The sequence below is a fragment of the Pempheris klunzingeri genome, chromosome 15 (genome assembly GCF_042242105.1).
Source record: "Pempheris klunzingeri isolate RE-2024b chromosome 15, fPemKlu1.hap1, whole genome shotgun sequence".
Classification (NCBI taxonomy): Eukaryota; Metazoa; Chordata; class Actinopteri; order Acropomatiformes; family Pempheridae; genus Pempheris; species Pempheris klunzingeri.
In genome coordinates this window covers 16,828,420-16,846,050 of record NC_092026.1, presented here as the reverse complement: position 1 = coordinate 16,846,050, position 17,631 = coordinate 16,828,420, and the positions used below count along the sequence as shown (strand labels likewise).

Here is a 17,631-nt window from a genome sequence, read left to right as displayed (position 1 = left end):
CATAATGTGCCACATTACAATGGAGAACATCTAACTTAAAACTGTAAAAATATGAAATCCTTAGATATTTGTTAGACTTTATAAAGTGCCACCTATTCTGATACCACAGAGGAAAGAGGGTTCACACCATGAAACTCAGAAGCAATCGCCTCTGTCCATTGGTGAACATGTGTGTGCATTTCATTTAATACACCCTGTGGTATGCGCACACGCCCGATCCATTGGACGTGTTGGCTGGAGAGCCATCAGAGGTGTGGTGTGTGTGTGTGTGTGTCTCTGTGATGCTCGTGCTGATTGATGCAGCCTCTCTCCTCCTCATTTTGCACCATTGTCCCACAGTGTTTTTGCGCCCCGGTGAGGTCTGATGGGCTCGGCGTGGACCACCCCTCACTGCGGTGCAGTAGTGAAGGATAAATATATCCCCCTCCACCTCCACCACCACCACCTCCTCCTCCTCCTCCTCCTTTCGTTGAGTCCGCAACATCCTGACTGGCCGAGGCTGGTGATCGCAGGCAGCGGCAGCGGCAAGCCCCCACAAGACGGATGAATTAGAAAAGCTCCTCCAACCACCTTTTTGTTTTTTATTTTCTCTAAGTGAAGGGTCGGGCTGTAAACACTGCTGCCCTCATCTTGACAGTGTGAAGCGGATACAAGGTTAGTAAAAAACAAGTCTATTTTATTTGTACACATGGTTTAATAACAGAGGGAGCGCACTAATCAATGCAGGGGATCAGTGTGTTAGAGGCTTTGTGTGCATGGAGCAGTGGCACAGTGAACCTCGATTTGTATGCAGGACGCTTTTCTGGGGTCCTGCTCAGCCATGGTTACATCTTGGCTCGGACAAGACTTGTTAGTGCAACTCCTTTAACTTCAGCTCAAAGTGCGCTACATGAGCCTGGCGCAGTACAAGTGCGTTTGTCTCCACTGGAAAGTAACTGTCCTTGTGTTTTCTAACTCCGATGCACCATTCTTGGTCATTCCTGTCAGTGCTATATTATTCTGTGAAGTGAGTCCCCCAGCGCCTCTCAGATCACATAGCACTGCAGCTGCCCTGCTCCACAGCAGACCAACTGCACGGGCTATAATAGGAAGGAGAGGTAGGGTTGCGCAGCTGACGGTGCTGATTCCGCGGCGCCCGGGCTCTGCAGTCCTATTTAAGTCACTGCCCTGTCGATCCTAAAGGCTTATTAGTAAAATGTCACCTCTTTAAAGCACCTTGGTCTGTATGTGGCACGGGGATCTATATATATATATATCTACATATCTCTCTCTCTCTCTCTCTATAGGAGATATATATATATATATATACATACATACATACATATACATTACTTCAACCACCATAATGTGCTTTTGTATGCATATAGTGTTTTTCTGTTGTTATTCCACTTGGCTGTGTTCTAAAATGGTTTAGTGCGACAGGGAATCTACTGCAGCAATCTACAGTGATTTACAGTGTATAGGCTTCAAAGCCTTTTACTGTATGTGCAGTCGTCCTATTAAAAAAAACCCACCCCAGGTCTGTCTTATTAGTCACATTTCCTATGGTGGAGCCCACGCAGTATGCTGTCAGAGACTGCTTATACACACTAGTGTCTCATATCTGACTAAAAAAAGGCATTTTCTCCACAATAACCACTGATATCTGAACATCAAGGTTCAATAAGCCTTTGCAAGCCCTTAAATCAGCTTACTGGTTTTATCCAAATCATCCATCACTGGTTTCAGATGTGTCTATATTTTCTTCACGCTGTTTGCCTTCAGTCACGTCTATTATTGTGTGGCTGATTGCTTTTCAACCCGTTAGGCTTCCAGCGTGCAGATTCACCATGGGGATCAAGGCTGCCCTCCCCAGATATGAGCTGTATCTCTACAGAGCTGTACTCGCCGCGGCCTTGATATGGGCAGGCAGTTGGATATTTGAAGCTTCAAGTGGTGAGTGCAAAACGTGTCAAGAGATGTCCAGAGCACACACACGCTGTCAATGCAAGGCAGAGAGAGGTAAAAATCCACACCATAAAGCTAGAGTTCATTGAACTTCAGGCATATATATATTTACTGAAGTCAGAGTGAGAGGACACTATTCGAGCAGCTGCCTCAGAGCTGAGCCGTCTTTATGAGTAAAAAACCCTTTCAGCCCAAAGGAATCCCACTGATAAATCACTTTAAATGGAACAATGGGAATTAATTTTTAAAATCAGCTTCAAAAACAAATAACACTGCTCTATTTAACCCAAAACTGCGTAGAACAAAGTTCATTTATCAGATTAAAAGACCCCCCCCCATCCCCTAAGGGATTTCTGCACGTTCCTATTAATACAAAGACAATTTAAAGATGCTCTAATTACTTTTCTAATTATCTTCCTAATGAAGATATTTCAGACTTCAAGACTCAGTTAGAGCAAACTAATCCCAAACCGTTCATCCTGAAATGCTGCCAAATGTTTACTTGTGTTCAGGCAGTGTAACGCTGAAGTCCCCTGTTCACACACTGATCTGAGTGGGCTGTGTGTAAGCTGGTGGATGGTACTGTCTGTCACAGTGTGAGCAGTCAGATCGGCCAAGGCACAGTACTGTAGTCAGTCATCATTTTTCTCTCGATTCTCTTTCTTTAGGCCTTAATCTCTCACTCTTGTCTTGGTCATTTTTGGCATTGAAAGTGCTCAGGTCTGCATGCTACAGTAGCACTGTATGCTCATAACAGAAACTTGGCTGTGTTCCCAGAAGTAAGAGGCTTTCCCTGACTGACCCCTCACATTCTGATATCCTTTTTCGTGGCCATTAGTGTGATCAGGCGAAGCCGGAGGAGCTGCCACGGGAGCTCACGCCAATCGCATTTGCTCCTGTGCGCTGATTGTCTCGGCGTCGCTGCTGTGACTCCAATTATGATCATCACACTTATTTTTTATTGTCACCGTCGTCGTTTCTGTCAGCGTTTCATTCAGGTTACACAGTGAACTAATCTCCTACAACCAGATTATGGCCGTAAGAGTGTCAGCCTCAAAAATAGAAAAGCATCAACACATTATGTAATATCTGATGTTATCAAATGGACTGAATGTGCTCTCACACCTAATATTCACTTTGGCAGTTAGATCCACAGCTGTTCAGATTTGGACTCCTACAGGACCCATCGCTCAGATAGATTGTTTAAAAAAGGCTCACTTTTCACATAGAGCCCCAAAATAAAACTGCCTTAAGTCTAGACTCAGCACTCCTCATCCTAGAGCCCTCACTGCATTAAACACTGTTTTCCTCTTCATTCAGAGAACATAAACAGGAAGGCCTTCAAAGAAAGCGTGAAACCAGGATGGCATTACTTTGGCAGGAAAATGGTATGTTGCTCATACATACATACGCTCTGTATGAATCTCATAGTGCTCCATAATTGGATTTACCGATGCTAGATGTCGGAGGAGAGTGGTCGCTCCTAATGCTTCTTCCTCTACCACAGGATGTTGCGGACTTCGAATGGATGATGTGGTTCTCTACATTCCGCAATCATATCCTCTTTGCTCTCATCGGTCACGTAATCTTTGCCAAGATATTCACCGTGCTTGCTCCAAAGGTGCGTGCATGTGTGTGAACGTCCATGAGCCGGCGCTGTGATCGAGTTGCACAGAGGTCCAATGGCATGTGTATTTGTACTATATGTTTGCTGTACGTACAGTATGCATGTGCTCGTGTGTATGTGAACGCAAGCTTTGCTCCAGTCAAAGCCACACATGAGATTTCATTCAATGTGTGGAATAAACAAACTCCATTCAAAGCTACATTGTATTGATGCGAACAGAAAGGCCCTGAGCTGTACGACTAAATCATCAATACTATATGTATGTACCCCAACCTCGAACACATTATTGACTTGATGCATGAGCATGAGTTGCATTCTGTTAGACGGTGATGCTGTCTGTTCAGTATACAGATGATTCTATTTAAAAAATATATCTATATTTTGACATATTTAAAACAGTTTAATATGTTTTAAACATGTTTTCTGTCTTGTTCCATGCTTACAACGAAGATTGGTATAGATGGATGTAAGGTAACATTAATAAACTTGTACATGTTCAAACATTTTGTCATGTGTCTCATTTAAACCATTGTTACATGGACTACATTTGTTTTGTCCTCACAATTATTTCATCTTTCCATCCTAAACTTTGTCTGTTGTTGTCTATACAGTGTAATGTACTAACATCACTCGTCACGTGTGTTGCATTCATTTATGAATAGTACAAAACTCCTGTCGTGACGCCACACTAACGCTGGCCCCTCTGTACCCACAGCACAGATCCTTGATCTTTGGTGTGTACGGGGGTTTGGCAGTCCTGGTCACGATGGGCTGGACCTTCATGGCTCTGGTTCTGTCTCACTGCATCATCATCTACAGCGTCGCCCTTGTCAAGAGCAAATGGATGTGCTTTGCGGCCGGCCTGGCCACGCTGGCCTCCATCAAGCTGGAGCCCTATAACTCCTGGCAGGTGAGTGGGAGTTTCCACGCCTGATACAGAATGAGCTGTGGGACTTTGAGCTTTACAGACCAGGAGCAGAATCAGTGGGAGTGTTTGAGAACCGACATGATGGGATTTCATCTTGTGTAGCTTAAATGAACCGAAGGTGTTTTCATGGCTTCTGCAGGGAAACCAACAAACTGGACAATGCAGCAAGGTTAAACAGCACAAACTTATAGAAGTAAAGGGATCCTTCAGTTATTATGCTTAATGTTAGGGAGACTAATGCATTAAAATGCAGTCACTGCCATGAGGGGAAATTGGAATATTTAAAAATGTTAAAAAAAAACACATGAAGAACTATTTGAAAGTAAAATGAGAAATTTAAGAAAATAAAAAATATAATAAATATTTAAGATAAATTGAAAAGAATACCATTATATACAGCAGTATGTCATGTAAAAATAAAATAATGACGATATAAGTAGTAATATGGTATCATATAGTGATATAAGTACTATAATTCAATGTAATGTTAGATATGTTCCTACGTCTTTTTCTACTACTCCTGTTGTAATTTCATTATTAATAACAGTAGAAGTATATGCAGGTGTATTGCTGTCAAGTGCAGTCAAGCCAAATACTGGGTAGTGTGGACGTGCTGTCTGCATGGAAATGATGATGTTCGGGCCTTTGTGTAGGAAGCCTTGGTGACCGGCTCCTTTGACCTGCAAGACATCCTGTTCTATGGAGGCTGCGGCTTCAGCATCATGCGCTGTATGAGCTTCGCTTTAGAGAATTGCGAGAAGAAGGATGGAAACTACACATTCGCTGACCTGCTGAGATACAACTTCTACCTCCCCTTCTTCTTCTTTGGACCCATCATGACCTTCGACAGGTATCACGTCCAGGTGAGGATTCAGATTTCGACCCACAGTGGAGATCGATCGGAGGGAAAATGAGTAAGAGTGGAAACTGAGCATCCAATGTGGCACTTCAACGTGGTAGCTGTTATCAAGCACTCATGAGAGCACATTGTGCTAGAAGACTCCTGAAGGCTTCTGCCATTCCCACACATAATACTCCGTGTCCATGTAAGTCCGTGAGTAGAGACAGAAAACAAAGGTTTAAGGTTCATGAACACTTGAATTACAATCACTTTCCACCCATAGCTGTATTTTTAGTTTTATACTCTAAGTCTGTTAATATGTGTTGCGTTATTCTGAATCATTTTCAATGTGATGTCCCTCCAGCTAATGTCTATGATATGCTGTGATAATCATATAATTTAAAAGAAAAACAATGATGGCTTGTTTCCAAAATTGATTTAATTCCGCAGGCAAACAACACCCAGCTGACACGCAAGGAACGGGAGTTGTGGAACATCACCACCAAGGCCTTGTTGCATCTGGGAATTATTCTGGCGGTGGACGTCTTCTTCCACTACCTCTACATCCTGACGATCCCCAGCGACATGAAGCTGGTCACCAAGCTTTCTGACTGGTGTCTGGGTGAGCGTGATCTATGTTTCCACGCACTTTTCACACGGCTTTGGTCATTTACTTTTACCCCAAGCATTGCGTTCTTCATCAAACATGAAAATGGTACCGCTTTAGTAGAAATTGATGTGTTAATGTTTCTCAACAACCATCAGTGTGCCTTGCTTTGTTTCCATGTGTGCCTTTGCAGCTGGTCTGGCTTATTCCAACCTGGTGTATGACTGGGTGAAGGCGGCCATGATGTTTGGTATCATCAACACTGTGTCTACACTGGACCACCTGGACCCCCCTCAGCCTCCTAAGTGTATCACCATGCTTTACGTCTTCGCTGAGACGTACGTGTGACTGCTGAGTTGTGCGCAACCTGAAGTAATCATTTTGTGGTTTCTTTGTCCACCTTAAAACTAAACATTAAAACTGTGTAATAATTGTCTTTTTCAGGCACTTTGACAGAGGCATCAATGACTGGCTGTGCAAGTGAGTGTTTGAGTATCGACACGCAGGTTTAAACGACAGAAGAAACAGTAAATAGAAGACTATTTTGATCCTTCATCAAGTTGAACTTGAGTTGCGATTTTGCAGGTATGTTTACGACTATATCGGTGGGGATCACGACAAAATCTTCAAGGAGTTCCTGGCAACCTTCTGCACCTTCGCCATCACCACCCTGTGGCTGGGCCCATGTGAGCTGGTCTACCTCTGGTCCTTTTTCAACTGCTTTGGCCTCAACTTTGAGCTGTGGGTGGCCAAGTTCTTCTCCCTTCCACCATTTTCTACTATTGAGGTGAGAAACATAAGGATACGTCACTTTTAGCCCACAATCAATGATATATAAGTATGCTATTTGTAATTTGTAATGTAAACTTAATGTGTGCACTATCTAGGGTGCAATGGGTGAAGCCATGTCACGCAGGATCCGAGGTGTGTTCAATGCTGCCAACTTCTGGGCCATCATCCTCTACAATGTTCTCTCCCTGAACAGTCTGGAGTTCGCCAAACTGGTGGGAAAACGACTGATTTTCAAAGGTGGGAACAACAAGAGTATATAATATAAAATGAAACTGAGACAGTTCTTTTCTGTCTACTTCAAGCGAGAGCAACACAGGCAGACATCAAAAGCAACAGAATCTCAAGGGACTCCATCCTCCAGATATCACACTTCTTTGGCATCCCCTTTACTGCTTTCTCTCACACAGATAAAAGGATCTAAACAGCAGAGCATTTTCTCCAGTTGAACATCCCCTTTTTGCACAGCACAATGAAGCCGCATTCCTTTAAAGTCATACTTTTCTGTTCTTATTTCTTTCCCTACCTTCACTCCCCCTTTCTTTCTCTCTTTGTGCTCTTCCAGGTTTTCCTCTGTCCACCCTCTCAGTGTTATTTGTGACCTACTGTGGCGTGCAGCTGGTGAAGGAAAGGGAGAGACAACAAGCTCTGCTGGACGATCCGGAGCCGGCGAAGCCAGTCGATGACGGCAAAGAAAAAGCAGAATAAACAGACTGAAAATCTGACTTTCACAGACTTCGCGGTCAACAGCCCCCTCACACTGTTCCACCCTCGGCGTTGCGAACGGCACCGAACCAGACTGTAACAGCCAGTCAAGCACCTACTATTGTTCACAAGCCTGTGTTTTTGCTTTTGTTTGTCAGAAGCGAGGCGATGTTTTGAACTGTGAAATATCCTCAAGTGCACTTGCTGTAGATAATCGCCACGTCCTTTGGCACAAAACCACCGACGGTGCATTTTGTATTTGTATTGTGTCTGAACAAAAGATTGTTTAGGAAATGTCTGGCCTCACACGTATTTGATGATGCTACAACTAATAGTATATAAAAGGACAAACAGTATTATTAAGGAACAACTACTTTGCTCTGCATGGTTGTCACTTGAGTTCATTTTTGTTTTTTTCTGAAACATGGACATCCTCCATTATGATTATTTTTAGTCAGAAGGTTGCCTTAAGTGTCTGAGATCCCATTCTTCACAACTTTTAACCATATACTAAAAGGGTTAAAAACTTGAAATCAGGGTGCAACTTATGGAGTGCACTGAAGAAAATAAACAAAGGGTGCTGTGGAGGTCCTCCACATAGCTAGCAGCTGATGTATATTTGCTATAGTCTGTTTTAATGGCGATTGAGAATGTATTAGATCTCGTATACTATTGAAAGATTTAATGTAGTTCAACCATCCAGACAGCTTTACTCCAATGTCATCTACAAGGAGATTACTGGAGTGTCTGGATATGTCAGCATATCTCCCCTCCGCCCCTTTTCCACATGATCCACGCCCTCAGTTTACTATGAAAGGCAGCGGCCCAGCAGGGAGTATGGGTCAGTCTTATCCTGCCTGTCACCAAAACCTGCTCTGCTCTCCAGTGTAGCAGGCAGACAGAAAGGGTCGATGCGGATTGTGAATGCCTTTTCTCATTGTATGGTTTTTATTCAAAGGTGTTCATTTCAGACGTTTGACTTGAAATAAAGTTTTGTTTCATCCAAAAGAGACACAGGTACGGCTCAAAGTTTGTTTTGCTGCAGTGTGCAGAGGAGGATAAAGTGGATGAAAGTCTGCCTTTTGTTTATCTCAGTGGAAATGCTCTAATATAAGTTAATAAAGTCTGTGCCGGGTTTTATTTGCATGTTAGTGGGGCATTGCTATCTGTCACCACAAGATGGCCTAGTTTGACCACAGCTGATCATGAACTTCCTGTGTGAATGATAAAAACTGAGTTCCTACGAACCCACTGTTGTTCAGCCACACAGGTGTTTGCAGCTGATTACATCTGTTCTTCACACTTCTGGTCGTGAGGGAGAGAAAAAGGCAGAAGTAAGAATGGACAACACAGAGGAACACAGAGATCATTTAATCTCATGTTAGTTAGTTCATGTAAGGTTAAAAGGGACCACGTTAGAGGTGAGGGGACAGGAGATTGCAGAGGAGAGCTTTCTGCTAGATTTAGTTTTTAAAAAAAAAGAGTAATAAAATAGTCCTGTACAAGGAAATTTAAAAAAAGCCATCGTGTGAAATTGTGGGTGACATCTTTTTTTTTATTTACAAAAAACATACCTTCATGAGAAAGAGCATTATAAGCTAGAAAAAGTCAACATCAAGCCTTTGCATCATCCCATGGTACAGCTAAAAGAGGATAGCTGTCCTTAAGGACGGAAAAGTCATAGAAGGGAGATACTGTATGTGTCAGTAATAGGAAATGTGGAGAATATACCACAAACCACACAGTGGCGGCTCTGAAGGGACTGGTGAAGTCTCGTCTAAAGGTGGAGCACGCATATTATCAAACGGTGGACAATGTGCAGGCTTTTGTTCACAGGTGGACTGTTGGGGACGTTCTGTGTTCTGTAGGAGGAGGTGGAGAACTGGTGCTGAACTTTTGATGTTTGATTACAGTAGTACCTCGTTTCAGTTTGTATTGACGAATGGTTTTGTTGTATTTCAGGGTTTTACACATCTCTGACCAATAAAATAAAATTGACAACCTTTTGAAGGATGTTTGGTTTGAATAAAACCAAACACAAGAGTTAAACAGTGTGTTTTTAAGAATGCATGATAAATAAATGTATGAATAAACGGTTAAACCTTATTTTTTACCAGTATTAATGACTTTTCCACAGGTTTGCTCCACAGTTGAAGTGGACTAAGGGAACACGGTCCGTATCTATTTTACTTTCTTTATTCAAATTCGGTCACTGCAGTCAAACATCAGTCAGTTTACACTGAAAATGTCAAATATTGCAAAACTGTGAGTCAGTGTGAAGCTACATCAGTGAACTTAAGGCTTCAGAACCGTTCCCCCCTCTGTCCATCACCCCAGCTGTGGGGGAGTGGCAGGAGGGAGAAGGCCAGCTGCTGTCTTTCACAGCCCCTCACCTGGACAGGTTTCAGGAAGCGAAGGGAAGGGAAGGGAAGAAAGCAGTCTATGAAATCTGCGTGAAGGTTCATCCCTCTGGGTGTATCTCTGGATCAGATGATTAAAGGTGGTTACACATATTACAGAGTTATATAAAACATATGCAGGCATGTGTCATAATCTTCATTAAGCCCATATGTAATGAAAAATGAGAACAATTTGACTTGTTATCTGAAATGTGGTTGATTTGATAATGACCTTTTTTGTATGGACCTACTGTGTTAATTATATCTAACCAATTATAATCAATGTAAAATGTTGAATTACATGTGTTGAAACTGACATTTTCATTTGACATTTGACTGACATTTAAGAGGGTGATTTAAATGGAAGTAATAACGGGGACATTTAGAGTGTATCACCTGCTGAATAATGTCTACAAACACCTGTGTCTAGTGATGTGGTATGTATAGTGAAGCGTGTCACAACCTTTGAAACCTGAGGAAAGCTCATGGGGACGCTGTGAATAAGCAATACATTTAGTCTAAGTGTTGCGCCCATGCTTGGTGTGTTAGTCTTTTGTGGTTGCTTGTTCTAAGTTTATTATGTAACATGCTAATCTTCCAGGAACCACTGCTACGTGTACACAGCACATACTGCCCTGTATGTGCCCAGAGAAATAGGAAAATATGTAACACCAAAGTAATAAAGTGTAGTCTGAGAGAGATCAGTGATTATTCCTCCATTATATCATAATTTTAGATATTGGCTTTTCCTTAAAATGTCTACAGAATGTCATCATGTGTTTCACTTTTCTCATATGTTTATGTTAAATGCTCACCAACAACATACAATGGCACATTAGGTTTAATGTGTTAAAGGGACAGTCTGTGCCTCAGATATGCCTGAATTATGTTTAATAGCCATCGTGTCTAAGGAGCAGGGCTGCATTCATATTTGACATTGTGGAAGTGTATTACATTTGTTCTGTCCCTCTTATTATCTATGCTGTTATTGCTCTTGGTTGTTATCTTTGAGGTAAGCCCATGCAGGCTGGGCACCTTTTGACGCATGACACAAAATTAAATTACCAACCAGCCTAAGACCTAGTTAGATTGCCTGGTGAGATGTTCTGCTGGATTTAACATGCTGTCACCCTCAAGCTTAGTCATTCAGCTGTTTGTGGGGGTCTGTGTGGTGCAGGAGTGGATAGATCCTCCTCCCTGCCCACCAAAATGGATTCCTCAGCTTTGTGAGGGTCCTGTCTATAAATACCTCTGGCGTACAGAGTCACTGACAGCCACCAACAGCTGCAGCCACCAGCCAACCAACCCGTGGAGGCCATCCACAGCAATCTTAGCAGCCCTGTGAACGCTGACAGACCTGCTCTGTTGTGGGGAGTGAGTAGGGTGCCCACAAAACCCAACCAGGACAAGGAGAGCTAACAAAATGGCTGCCCTGACTATAGACCCCGTGGAGCAGCCACGGATGTACCAACAGACTCTGCTCCAGGACGGATTGTGTGACCTCTTGGAGAATGACAAGTTTGTCGACTGTGTCCTCAAGATTCAGGACAAGGAGTTCCCCTGCCACCGCTTGGTTTTGGCAGCCAGCAGCCCCTTCTTCAAGGCCATGTTCCTGTCAGACCTGGAGGAGAGCAAAAAGCGTGAGATTGTCCTCAAAGATGTGGAGCCGGTTGTTATGGGGATGATCCTGCGCTACCTTTACACCTCTGACATTAATCTGACAGAACAGAACGTCCAGGATATCTTCATGGTTGCTAACATGTACCAGATCCCCTCCATCTTCTCTGTCTGTGTGTCCTACCTCCAAGAGAAGATGGTGCTGGGAAACTGCTTAGCTATCTTCAGGCTAGGACTGCTGCTGGATTGTCCCAGGCTTTCTCTAGCTGCTAGGGAGTTTATCTGTGAACGCTACCAGGTTGTTATCAGGGACCAGGACTTCCTACAGCTAGGCCCGAGTGAGTTGGGCATCATCATCACCTCAGATGCCCTCAACGTTGAGCAAGAGGAGCTGGTGTTTGAATCCCTGATGGACTGGGTGAGACATGACGAGACAAATCGCATTAAGGACCTGCCAGAGTTGTTACACTGCATCCGTTTCAGGCTCATGGCTTTGGATTACTTCAAAGAGAAAGTAGAGCGTCATCAGTACATCCGGTTAAGCCAAGAGATCAAGAAGGACCTGGATCTTGTCAAAGATGCTCACAAAGGGCGTCTCCCAAAGCCAAAGAAGCTCAGCAGTGATGGGGCGAAAGGGGGAGAGAGTGAAGATGAGGATGATGATGAGGAGGAAGGGTTCCTTCCGGGTATCCTCAACAACAACCCTCGCTTTGGGATGTTTGAGATGGACCTGATGCTTATGATTAGTGACACAGGGACTGTGGCCTATGACCCAGTAGGAAATGAATGCTTTGTGGTCTCAGAGTCGACAGAAATTCCCAAGAACCACTGCAGCCTGGTGACCGATCAGAACCAGGTGTTTGTTGTCGGAGGAATGCTCTACAACGAGGAGGACAAAGATGAACCGTTCAGCTCTTACTTCCTACAGGTAACGCATGAGTCGTGACAACCATGAACGCATCACTTTTTTCTTCATTCCCCATACTGTAAAACACAAAGAAAGCGTTAGAATCAAATCTACAAAATGCTGATTTCTGGTACCTTTTGTTCCTCACATATTGTTGTTTTAATCCCCAGTTTGACCCAGTGAGTTCAGAGTGGTTGGGCATGCCCTCACAGCCCAACCCTCGCTGTCTGTTCGGCCTGACTGAAGCTGAAAACTCCATCTTTGTCATTGGAGGAAAGGAGCTGAAGGAAGGCGAGCATGCCCTGGACTCAGTCATGATCTATGACAGACAGTAAGTGTGGATACCAAATTTGATATGGAACTTTACATATGATATGCTTGTCTATTATCTAAATGAAAATACTTAGCAAAGGAAATCAGTGCTGCTTTAAGTACATGTTAAAAGTCAGTTATTCCCATCCCATGAAGTGTAAAACCACTCTCATAGCCATATTAGAGGCATTATGCATATTTCCATTGATATAGCAAATGATACTACAGAAAAGGAATATTTAATCTGTTCTGTGAAAACCATCTCCAAAATTTACTGTTTGAGTAACAGCTATTTTCAGTTTTGTGACAATACGTTTTCCAGCTACGCAGAAATGCATGCTTTTCTTTGGGCAGCAACATGGCTGCTTCCGTTTCATTCATCGGAATTACTGCTGCATGAGTCTATTCATGATTATACATCCTTTTTTCCTGTACACAGGTCATTCAAATGGGGAGAGTCTGACCCTCTGCCGTATGAAGTGTACGGCCATGGAACCGTGTCACACAAAGGTCTTGTTTATGTAATTGGAGGAAAGTCAAAAAGCAAGTATGTAACACTCCAAACAAACTATCCCCTTTATGCTTTTTACCATTTGATCACACCTCAGGATTGTATTTTCAACATGTGGCTCCATTTAGATGATTTGACATTCCTCGATCAATACATGTACACTATAAAAAATACACTTTCTGACAATGCCAACATATTGCTGACTGGATAGTATCATAATTTATTCTAATTTTACTCTATTATCATTTTGTTACAGCATGTATCATATTTGATATCATAGAGAATCAATAGTTAAGAGGTATTTCCGTATTTAAAAGGGAATTCAGCAGAGGCGAAGATGTCCTGATTTTTAATGTCTAGACTGAGACAAGCTCAAACTATGCTGGATCCTACATTTCCCACAATGCAACTCAGCAGCATCTTTAACCAGACCCTCCCTGCCTCCTAAATGCTAACAGCTGTAAACCCCCCAATTTGTAATACAGGTTTTCTGTTAAAAAGACTCAAACTGAACCTCATGTATAAAATCAGCGGAGCGCCCCTTTAACACATGGCATGAAATGTTTGGTGCAGAAAATGCATGAGAAGAGTCTGTGTCTACAACCCCACGAAGTTTGAGTGGAAGGACCTGGCTCCTCTGAAGACGGCCCGCTCCCTGTTTGGTGTCACCATCCACAAAGACCAGATCTTCGTGGTGACGGGGGTCACAGACTCAGGCCTCACCAGCTCTATCGAGGTCTACGACATTGCCACCAACAAGTGAGACAGCTGAGTTTTTTTTTATATGACCTACTTTATCACATCATTATGAGGTGAAGCATCTGCCCACAGTAGTGAAATGACTCACGGAGCGAGAATAGCAGATCATTAGGTCATAAAATAGCACTTGTTGTACTGCTGTGGGCATCATACGGTAATATAGCAGCTTATTTAACACTGTCATCACTCTCCTGTGTATGTGTGTGTGCGTGCGTGTGTGTGTGTGGGGGGCTATTGTCCTGTTGTGCTCCAGGTGGTCTGAGTTCACAGAGTTCCCTCAGGAGCGCAGCTCTCTCAGTCTGATGTCGATGGGAGGTTCCCTGTACGCTCTGGGGGGCTTCGCCATGATGCCCAGTGAGACCAGTGAGGAGCCCGTCCCAACAGAGATGTCTGACATCTGGAGGTGAGAGCCCCCCTGTGATCACAAACGAAGAACATAACACACAACAGTTTCCACCTTCTATTTCATATCTAATACACTGTTTATCATAGTTAGTAGGTGGTGAATAATTGGATCTTATTGAGAGGATTCATCCCACAATCAAAATTACGCGGTATCCCCCTGATCTGGCCTGTTGCAAGTTTTGAAATGAACAAATGTGAAAATCTTCTTCCTCACTCAAATTAAGATGACTTATGACTTTTTCACCTCATAGTATCAAAAGCAAAGTCTTTGTTTTTTGCCTGCCAACGAATCCTATTAAAGACCAAAACCAAACAGTTAATTGACTCAGTGGAAACCACCTGTAGTGATCGTGGTCACAGTGATCAACCAATTATATGAATCAAATAACTTGGGACAGAGACATTCCTATACAAGTGCTGTTAAAATTATTTGCTTATACTAATTAAGTATTTTAAAACTTTGTTTTTTTTTACATTTTTACTTTTTTTTCTTTACTCCCATGATACTTTGCTTCACGGTAGCCCATCTGCCTCTAGCTGGTAACCTGAGGCTGCATGCAAAAAGTAATTTTATCTAAATGGAAAAAATAGTCACCTAGAAGCTTACGACAAGTCAACGAGATGCAGGAGCCACGTGGTGTTCCTCAGGCTACCTCGTGTAGTCGACTCAAAGAACAAGAACAAATCATGGCTGCTGGTGATGCATACCGGAAAATGAATGCACACGGCCGGGGGGAAGTGGATTGATGATGCCTGGTAACATAAACCGTAATGTAATAAATAGCTAAGCTGTGTGTTCCATTATTTTATATTCATGTAATACATATATAAATGTAAATTAGATGGAAATCTGCATGAGAAATAAAGAAAAAGAGAAAAATCCATCATAATAATCATCTGCTTAAAGTGATCAATTTGACATGGACAGATGTGATCACGTCAGAGTTCCACATTGGAAACTCCTTTCATACTCACTCCAACTACAGCGTATCAATGTGAAAATAGACCTCCAAAAATGCACTATTATGTCCTGTTTAAGTTAACTTAAATAAAACCCATTTAATGACCTGCTTTAAAGATTTACATCTTTACTGAAAATCTTTACATCATTAGTGTGAAAGAATGGGTATGAGGCCACAGATTACTGGGATTACTGGGGATTACCGGGAGACTGATTAATGCATCGTTGTCTTTGGTCTTTTCATGAGATTTGTTGAAAATAAGAAAAATATAAAGGAAAATAACATCCGACTATTTGAAAATAATGGCTGCATTCCATTTAGGTGTTCTAGTTCTCCTGGTAATGTGCACGCTGGCTCAGAGTCACTTTATACAAGCTATTCTAAAGGAACTGAACCATTATTATCAATGTGCCATTCCTGCTTTTAAAAGTTAAAATTAATTTCTGTACCTATGCATAAACTTAATTAGGGTCTAAAATGGAGACATTTTCATCCTTTCCTTATACTATTATTAATAGAGCAACACCCAAAAGTCCCTTTAATGTCAAATAATTCTGATAAATGCTCTCTTATAATGCTAGAAATCTTATAATGCTATAAGGCATCACAAATACACTAACATGTTTCTGTTTCCCGCAGGTACGATGAGTCGGAGAACTGCTGGAATGGGATTTTGCGAGAGATTAGCTATGCGGAGGGATCCACTGTTGTTCCAGTGCGTCTCAACACTCTGCGTCTCACCAAGTTATAACTGAACCGAACTGTGGGGTGCCATCAGGTTAATGATGCCACATTAGCATTGAGGTAAATGAGCGTACTCGGGATGGACATTGGCCCAAAATTGTCTTAGAGTGTTTGAGGGTAACATTTGAGTTTGGCCTGTGGAGGTGACACAGTGTTATGAAATGTAATTGTTTAATCTTATGTTCTACAGCAGGGGGAGACAGATGCAAGCAAAGTGTGAGTGAGGGTTAAGGTGAATGACATGAGGTAGAATATCACACAAAATTTTATAAAAAAGCTGAAATGTTGATTTGTACATCTGTTTGTTTGTTTTTTTGTTATATTATTTGATAAATTTTCTTTATTACCTGTTGGCTTTGTTTAAAGCAGAAATAAAGATAAGGGTTGATTGTGTTGCTTTCAGTGACGAGTCTCGCTTTCAGTTGCAGCGACACAGAGGGCCTATCCACAGTGCAAATGGTTTTATTCATTTTCATCTGGCATTTTGTTCAATAACATCTTTACAGCTGATTTCACCTACTGTACAGAACACCATATTTACACAACCTTCACATGGCAACAAATAGGAGACACTTTATTGACATCATGCAAATAGTGTGAATCAAGAACGTAGAGTTTGAAATGTAAACATTGATTTCCAGTTGACACCTGAGCACTATAAGTCATCACCACCAAATACATCATAGAACAAGTCTTTAGCTGTATTTACAATTTCACATTACAGTATATACAATAGCTGTGTGACAATTAGTCTGAGGTACTTTCAGCCACTTTCAGTTGACTTTTCAGGTTTACAGACACTGGTACAACAAGAAGGGGAACTAAAGTAAACATCAAACTCCAACATGACTCCCACATGAAATGTTACACTGTCACTGCCTGTACATATTAACATCTGAAGCACTAGGTGGCTTAAAATAAATGTTTGAAAACATTATTACACAGAGTGAGTAAGAACCATCATGCACGGTGTCACTTGATAAACCCTATTACATTAAACAGGATCAAGAATCAACAGCCAAGCTAGTGTCTGTGTTAGGCTTTGAGCTAAAAGCTAGGATGCTAATATACTCACAATGACGACACTAACATGCTGATGATCAGAAAGTATGATGTTTACCATGTGCACCATCTTGGCTTAGCATGCTAGCATTTGCTAATTAGCACTATCAAACACAAAGTGCAGCAGAGGCTGATGGGAATGTCTTCGTGCTATTTAGTTAAATCAAAGAATTGGACAAATTGAATGCAAAACCATAGTTATCACAAGGAGACCATGAATGTCTGACCTAAAATTTACAACAGTCCATCCAGTAGTTGTTGTAGACATTTCACTAAAAACAAATGTCAACCTCATGATGGCACTAGAGGTAAAGTCAGGGGATCACCAAAGTTAGGATTCATCCTCTGGGGACCATGAATGACTGTAAAAAATATATTCCCAACCTGTCTTGGAGATGATGACATATTTCACTATATATATGGAAAGTTTGACTTGCTGGTGGCGCTAAATATAAAGTCAGCGGATCATCAAAATCATTATGATTCATCCTCTGGGGACAGTGTGTTTC

General features: G+C 42.1%; 2 protein-coding genes across 3 annotated transcripts; both read left to right on the top strand.

The window, feature by feature from the left end:
• The first annotated feature begins 466 nt into the window (after positions 1-466).
• hhatla (hedgehog acyltransferase like, a) lies at positions 467-8,456 on the top strand. Of its 2 annotated transcripts, XM_070845497.1 has the most exons (13): positions 467-654; positions 1,808-1,935; positions 3,268-3,335; positions 3,455-3,568; positions 4,025-4,045; positions 4,290-4,484; positions 5,156-5,365; positions 5,794-5,965; positions 6,144-6,288; positions 6,395-6,430; positions 6,536-6,737; positions 6,838-6,979; positions 7,305-8,456. In XM_070845497.1, exons 2-13 carry the CDS (start codon positions 1,830-1,832, stop codon positions 7,445-7,447), a joined length of 1,554 nt encoding a protein of 517 aa, XP_070701598.1. In that variant the 5' UTR covers positions 467-654; positions 1,808-1,829; the 3' UTR covers positions 7,448-8,456. The 2 variants fall into 2 exon arrangements, with proteins under 2 accessions (XP_070701598.1, XP_070701599.1); XM_070845498.1 differs by lacking the exon at positions 4,025-4,045.
• Positions 8,457-11,249: 2,793 nt separating this feature from the next.
• LOC139213980 (kelch-like protein 40a) lies at positions 11,250-16,436 on the top strand. The gene is made up of 6 exons (XM_070844704.1): positions 11,250-12,388; positions 12,538-12,698; positions 13,119-13,226; positions 13,764-13,949; positions 14,203-14,352; positions 15,956-16,436. The coding sequence occupies exons 1-6, from the start codon at positions 11,267-11,269 to the stop codon at positions 16,065-16,067; spliced, it is 1,839 nt and encodes a 612-aa protein (XP_070700805.1). The 5' UTR covers positions 11,250-11,266; the 3' UTR covers positions 16,068-16,436.
• The last annotated feature ends 1,195 nt before the right edge of the window (positions 16,437-17,631 follow it).

Bases quoted from the DNA above. Each gene is read 5' to 3' on its own strand.
- LOC139213980 (XM_070844704.1), top strand. From the start codon at position 11,267: ATGGCTGCCCTGACTATAGACCCCGTGGAGCAGCCACGGATGTACCAA. The intron at 12,389-12,537 runs GTAACGCATGAG...TTTAATCCCCAG, and splicing joins TCAGCTCTTACTTCCTACAG to TTTGACCCAGTGAGTTCAGA. The intron at 13,227-13,763 runs GTATGTAACACT...TGTTTGGTGCAG, and splicing joins GGAGGAAAGTCAAAAAGCAA to AAAATGCATGAGAAGAGTCT.
- hhatla (XM_070845497.1), top strand. From the start codon at position 1,830: ATGGGGATCAAGGCTGCCCTCCCCAGATATGAGCTGTATCTCTACAGA. The intron at 6,431-6,535 runs GTGAGTGTTTGA...GCGATTTTGCAG, and splicing joins ATCAATGACTGGCTGTGCAA to GTATGTTTACGACTATATCG. The intron at 6,980-7,304 runs GTGGGAACAACA...GTGCTCTTCCAG, and splicing joins AAAACGACTGATTTTCAAAG to GTTTTCCTCTGTCCACCCTC.